At 40.8% G+C, this 7,277-nt stretch overlaps 1 protein-coding gene across 1 annotated transcript; it reads left to right on the top strand.

Annotated features, from left to right (window-relative positions):
• Positions 1 to 420: 420 nt before the first annotated feature.
• Positions 421 to 7,077, top strand: LOC308288373 (uncharacterized protein; the record flags this gene model as incomplete). Its single annotated transcript, XM_080729794.1, has 5 exons — positions 421 to 838; positions 951 to 1,034; positions 1,677 to 1,748; positions 2,186 to 2,317; positions 7,040 to 7,077. 5 exons carry the CDS (start codon positions 421 to 423, stop codon positions 7,075 to 7,077), a joined length of 744 nt encoding a protein of 247 aa, XP_080585920.1.
• Between the last annotated feature and the right edge of the window lie 200 nt (positions 7,078 to 7,277).

Genomic DNA, 7,277 nt, shown 5'->3' with positions numbered 1-7,277 from the left:
AGTTGGCCCTAAGTAAAATACTGATGAAGGTATTTTTATTTTATTTTTGGGTAAAACTCAAACCATAAGGTGACAGCAAACATAGAAATGCTGCTTCACTCCTTCCAACTCAAACCAACGGTGTTTCTCAAACGTTTTAATTTCAAGGACCCCCTATAACTCTGTGAGTGAACCAAATGGACAGATGAGGGTCAGCAGCTATACAGTATATACTATAAATAAATTCACACTCACACCTTTCAGAACCAGGATATCTTATCTTGCAGCACATGTTGAAACTCTCAGATGGTCCTTGACTTTATTTAGTGTCCAGCTTGTTCATTAACTTTCCACTGGGTAAAACCAATGTTGGTTTATCAGGGTTGTGAGTATATAAGGACATGAATTTGCCCAATATATTCTGAGTGACTCTGTTTCAGAATGAAGGGCTGTGGAGCTGTGCTTGTTTTGCTGTTCTGCCTGTCTGAGGCTGGGGCTCAGGGAGAGAGTGGACGGGTCAAGGAGATAGAGAGCCATGGTGGACCAGGTACCCTCTTACAACCGGACATCTGGGCTGAGCTGAAAGCAGTGACAGACCTGGTCCATAGCCTGGGAGCCACCGTGGTAGAACAGAGAGAGAAGCTGAAGAACATGGAGGCCAGGGTGGCAGCCAGCGAGGGAGAAGCCAAAGAGCAGAGAGACATGGTGCATCGTCTGGAAGCTACAGTGGTAGAGCAGAGAGAGAAGCTGAAGAACATGGAGGGAGAAGCCAAGGAGCAGAGGAACTTGGTGACTGATCTTCGGGTGGAGCTGAGTGTCGCCAAAAATGAGATGGAAGGAATGGCAAAAGAAAATGCAGGTTAAGATGGTTAACACGGTGACATGCAATATGTTTGTTATGCAAAATATGAGTTAAAAATGGAACTTGAAGATCCAGGCTGAAATGTATGTTTAACATATATCTGTTTCAGAAATGGCTGCGGAATTGAGTGCCATTTCGACCAGACTGGGTGTCAGTGAGGGCCAGGTGTTGGACTTGAAAAAGGAAAATGAAGGTAATTTGAACAGCAGGTAGAAGCAGTCAGTGTTGAAAAATGACTTACTTAAAGTGCAGGTGCCATGATTTTCCCCTCTATAAAACATGATTATCTACTATTATGATTATACTAGGAGGAAGAACTTTTCCAAAAAAAGTGTACAGAAAGAGTTAAAATGATGTTTTTATGTGGCCACACCCACCAATTCATTGTTATGCGTGGTTGTCATGGTGGGTGGTGACCCAGCTGAAGTTAGCCACACCCTTGTGTGTTGGGTGAATGGTAATTAGGGGAGGGGTTGATTCTATGATGTAATAAGTACTGTAGGTGTTTTTGGAACGGCACGTCTGACCCAACAGGTGGCATCCTCCAGCTAAAAACCCAAATAAAAAGAGAATGCATAATTTCTCATAACAACCACACCAGGGGGTCTAATGAAGTACTGTCAACCTCCTAGACACATGAAAACCAGAAAAAGTACAAAACTATGGCACCACCTCTTTAAGTGTTAATTACTTCAGTTGAACTCAGAGAATAGATAATAATTTGATAATGTAATTTATTGTATATTTGATCCATATAATCCACATGGGAAAGTTTATTCCACTCAAATGATGCATGAGTATTTATGTTTGACCACTAATATTGTGTTGATTTTAGCCCATGTTGCTCAGCTGTCCACCATAAAAACAGATCTGACTGCAACTGAGAGCCAAGTTGAGGAACTGTGGAGTAAGTATATTTAGAAAACATTATGTTCTAAAATGAAGACTGAATACTGAAAATGTTATTCCCCAAAATGCATAGAAGACATATTTGAAACTACAAATCTAAGCAAATTGAATCGTTCCATAGTTTAACAGAACTCTAACATCGAAATTCCTGGACAAACAAACAAGCTCACAACGCACTACAATGGTCAAAGTAGTGACATTACCTTCCTACACCATTAAAATGAGGGTCTGACCAATTAATGTATGTGAATGAAAACACTGTATTTGGTAGGTAGGCACTCCGTGCCGCGGCGGGGAACGCGCGTGCCGAATCTGAAGCCGGTGGGACGAACGGTTCTCGAGATACGCGGATTACATACACGCAGACACGCAGAGACTTCTCGCATTTATAGATAGATTATAAACATAATCATGATAATGCTCCTGTGTTGACAGAGAAACCAAAGGTGGCCTTCTCTGTTGGTTTGACTAATTCTGGACCATATGTGGGACCATTTAATGTTGACACCACTCTGGTCTACACCAAGGTCTTCACTAACATCGGCAACGCTTACAATCCAATTACAGGTAGGTGGTGATTAATTCATGTCCATTCATGGGTTTCAAATACACCGGCCATGTTGAGGACCAACACAGGTGTTCTGATTCGTGTAGAACATTAGTTCTATGCCAATCACACAAATGGAAACACCTGTATTGGTCCTCAACATGGCCGTGTCGGACTACATTTGAAACCCATGAATTATTGCGACCACAGGTCGCAGTTAACTATAAAAAAACGCACATCTTGTCCGTACGTCCTTCCGCAACACGGTTGGTTCTATACAGACAGGGATCTCCATATATGGGCATAAAAGGGATCGCATGTATGATGTCAGACGTCATAGGACTGGGGACTGCCCCATAGGTCGAATTCCCGTTGGGTCGAACTGCGTCCGGCCGTCGGCAGGTTAGATAATCACCCGCGAGCGTCGGCAGGTTAAATAATCACCCGCGTCACGGTTACTGAGGTTAGGTTTAGGATTAGGGTTAGGCATCGTTTTACTGAAGTTAGGATTAGGGTTTGGGTTAGAGTTTGGTGGTCGATCCAAAGGGTGTTCAACCATGTTACCCATAGGACTTTCACATAACGAGTAACCGAGTAAGCATGTCTGGGGTCTCACAGCACACGGTTGGTTCTATAGACTCCAACTCTTGCACACGACCTCGCCCTCTGCGCCCTAAGGGCGAGGTCGCTTTTCGCCCTTAAGCGTCATACTAGTAGTAGGGGAGATTAAGCTAAACGTGGCGGATAAAGCATGACATTTGACACATGTCCAATGACGTCATCCTAAAACATCCTAGAAGGGGTGCCCAAAAAAATCTTCAAAAGGAAGTGAATTATTGACAAAATTGAAAATGGCCGCCAAACAGTTGGCAATTGACTTAAAAAGCCTATAGAATCTCATAGAAGCATTACAATTGGCACACATGTCCCCTTGGGTCATCCTAGAAGGGGTTCCCAATTAAAAAACAATATACAAAAAAGCATATCTGGTAAGTACATTGAGTGCTCCTTTTTATATCCTAGGGGTCATTTATTTTTTGTCAGTTTGCTTGTTTATTACACTTTTTAGAAGAAATTCTAATTGGTGGTTTAAACAGTTGACAACTGCAGACTTATTTTGAGTCAATGCCCATCGCCAACAATTTTGTCAATAATTCACTTCCTGTTTAGGATCTTTATCTAGGATGTCTTAGGATGACCCAAGGGACATGACTGAGACATGATTGTGTGCCAAATTGTATGCTTTTTGGAGATTATTTTGGTGTCTTTTGAGTCAACAGACAACAGTTTTAGGTGGCCATTTTACATGTATAAAATGTCACGCTTTATCCGCTGCGTAACGACTTTTCACATAATCCCCCCTACTATCAAAGGGATATTTCACTTTCAAACATCTTTGGGGTAATTTTAACCTCTACTTGAGATTTTGTGAGCACCTCAGACAGTTTTTTTTTAAGTTGCTTTATTCAATATTTAGATATTTGATTTGATACCCTTCCTATACACAATCCCATTTTAACTTCAAACTCCATTTTAACAATGTTGAATTCATTGAAAACAGCCGTCTTTCGGTTCTTATTCGGATGTATAAAAATGAGCAACAACTCCTTCTTAACACTGGATACGATGCTAGGGATCGTGAATATGTATCTAATGGAATGATCATAGAGCTGGAGGTGGGAGATGTAGTTTACATGCGTTTAGCCAGTGGGAACAGGGTCTTTGATGACTATAACAACCACATGATATTCAGTGGTTTTCTACTCTTTACTATGTAACACTGATTGTTTGTTTGTTTGATTGATTGATTGATTGATTGATTGATTGATTGATTGATTGATTGATTACTTTTATTAGCAGTTCGCAAAGTAAAAGCAGTGCACAGGACAGTGTAGTTCAGATCCGTCTACTAAAAGGATTTAAACCCAAGAAAGCGGCTTGTCCTTTTGTACTCAATTCGTAGAGACATTAAATGACAGACAAATATACACAGTAGTGGTCTACTAAGCAAAAAAACATCACATAACAATGAGAAATCTGAAGTAAACACTGGTATAATTACATTAAACAGATTGTGTTTGTTGCCCTGCATAATGCTCTTATTATTCATCCTGTCAATAAACACATATTCAAAAGAAGATTTTTCAGTCTATTGTGTGTTTTACTGATTATTTTAACTACTAGATTAGTTTAGATGTTCTTTATTATCCATAAGGGAAATTAGTTTTGCTGATGTAGTAGTAGTGTTATGTGTCTATGGAGTTAACTCTAATAGACCCCCAGGTGTGGTTATAATATGCAAATATGTCTTTCCCGTGTATTTGTGGTTACTTCCTGGCACCCACCTGGCAACCAGGCATACTTAATGAGCAGGTGGGTGTGGCCACATAACACCAGTAAGACTCCCTAATCGGGAGATAAGCGATCGTCATGTCGCATACACAAACTTTAGAAGGCAATCGTAGCCAATCAAGAGAGAATATGGGAAATGGGACAGATCCATGTTGATGACATGACTTCAGAGATACTCTGTACCGCTTTGTGTGATTTTAGGCCAAAATCTGTAGGAGCAGTGCATCCAAAAATGTGTTTTGCAAGAATTGGCCTGATGGTGGCGCTAGAAGGGCCATGTGAGAAATCAGGGGCGGAGGTTGTGATTTGCCATCCAAGTTTGGCATTGATAGGGCCAACGGTGGCAGAGAGAGTAGGGGCAAAAGTGTGACATGACATGACATGACATGACATGACATGACATGACATGACGTGACGTGACGGAGGGACAGCTGGTGGATTATGTTGTAGGAGAGAAAAAATCACAGCACCACATCTTTAATTGCGACCGTCAGGTCGCAGTTACTCTCAAAACCTCCACCGGCTGTCTGTCAGTTAGTCAGTCAGTCAGTCTGTCTGTCTGTCTGTCTGCAAAACACATTTTTGGACACTGCTCCTACAGATTTTGCCCTAAAATCAATCACACAAAGCTGTACACAGTATGTCTATAGTCATGTCATCAACATGGATCTGTCCCATTTAGCGCCACCATCAGGCAGATTTTTAAAAACACATTTTTGGACACTGCTCCTACAGATTTTGGCCTAAAATCACACAAAGCTGTACAGTGTACAGTGACATGTCATCAACATGGATCTGTCCCATTTCCCATGTTCCCTGATTTCCTACCATTGCCTTCTAAATGTTGTGTATGCGACCTGCCGGTCGCTTATCTCCCGATTAGGGAGTCTTACTGGTAATAATATCTGGCCCCCCAAAAATAGTATGCGGTGTGGGAGGTAGGTTGGCAGTGGAGTATAGGGTTTGAGTGTCAATTGTCAGTGGAGAAAATTAATTATGTATTAAATTAAACTATATATAACGTATCTCTTAGAAAAATATCACACATGCGTGTCCCGATGAAGCTGGTCGATTTAACATATGTGCGTGTTGGTGCGTGCCACAAACTGTGGGAGGAGTAGTGCGGCAAAAAAAAAAAAAAAATACTTGGGAGACGATGGAAGATGTAATAAAGTACTGGTTGGTCTGGTTGCCCTACAGGGGCAATGACTCTAATTACTCATATTTTCAAAAAATAGCAGATGTGTCAGGGAAGTAGCAAAAATTACTAAAATTCGTTGGAAGAGCTCTTTACTCTGAACTACAAGGTCATGGGATAAAATCCCGGCAGTATCAACTCAGGTTTTGAGCAATCTGGCTCCCAGGCATATGAACCTGCATGTGTTCTTTGCTGTTGCTACCCTTTAAATGGTCATGGCCATTGACAATGCATGGGGTGCTTAAAGTTAAATATTTAGAAAACTTCAAATTATTTAAACGTTTATTATTTTTAAACATATTTATTCTCATTACAGAAGACAGCTTTACATTCAGCTGATCCATTGTGGACTCGCTTCCAAACAGATTGATCAGGGGTCTGCAACCCACGGCTCTGGAGCCGGCTCATTAGCCCCTCGCCTGTGGCTCCCTGTAGCTTTTTCTTTTTTTAAATTAACTATTTTTGTTTTCTTAGTTTTAATTTATCGTTACTATAGTAGGCCAATCATGACACATACAGTGGGCCCTATTATGATCCAGGTCTTATGCCTTATGCCTTAACTTCTTTCCCTTTTTTTACTATTTTGTTTTTGTTTTTTAAATATTTCAAATAGCTGATCTGCAAGTTCACAACGTGCAGATGTAGATCAGCATTTGAAGTATTTAAAAATAGTGAAAAAAAGGTAAAGAAGTTAAGGCATAAGGCATAAGACCTGGATCATAATAGGGCCCTGTACAGTCTTATGTTTTCCAATATTGTACAAATGTGTTAGAATAAATACAACATTTCAATATTTTTGGTCATCTGCGTCACAGCCTCCAACACATTTATTGCAGAGTAGGCAGACAGGTGACTTGTGCAACAAACCGGTGTGATTCCAAAAAATATAAGATAACTGAGGAATTCAGGTTCATGGACAGAGTGGTTTGCTTTCACTGCCAATACTGCTGGATTACCTGTATGTTTGATCTACTGACAAATTGCAGCTGGTCCAAAATGCGGCGGCCAGGGTTTTAACTAAAACCAGGAGATGGGAACATATTACTCCAGTTTTGATATCACTTCACTGGCTCCCAGTTAGTTTTAGGATCAATTTTAAAATTATTTTACTCATTTATAAAGCCCTCCATGGTTTGGTTCCCTCATACCTTTTAGACTATTTACCGAGACACGTTCCTGCTCGCCCCCTCAGGTCCTCTACTGCTGACCTCCTCGATGTCCCAGACATAAGGAAAATGAAAGTAAAAAAATACGGCCAAGCAGCATTTTGTTTCTATGGCCCGACGGCCTGGAATGGGCTCCCTCTTCACCTAAGACAGCCTAGCTCTGTGGACATTTTTAAAAGACAGCTTGAGACTCATTTATTTACCATAGCTTTTAGTTAACTGTTTTTGCCCACCATTTTCATTTCTCCTATCTTAACTGTTCCA

This window comes from Nannobrachium achirus (assembly GCF_963921795.1).
Source record: "Nannobrachium achirus genome assembly, chromosome: 1".
Classification (NCBI taxonomy): domain Eukaryota; kingdom Metazoa; phylum Chordata; class Actinopteri; order Myctophiformes; family Myctophidae; genus Nannobrachium; species Nannobrachium achirus.
Note: the sequence above shows the minus strand (reverse complement) of the source record. Positions and strands in the feature narration are given on the sequence as shown.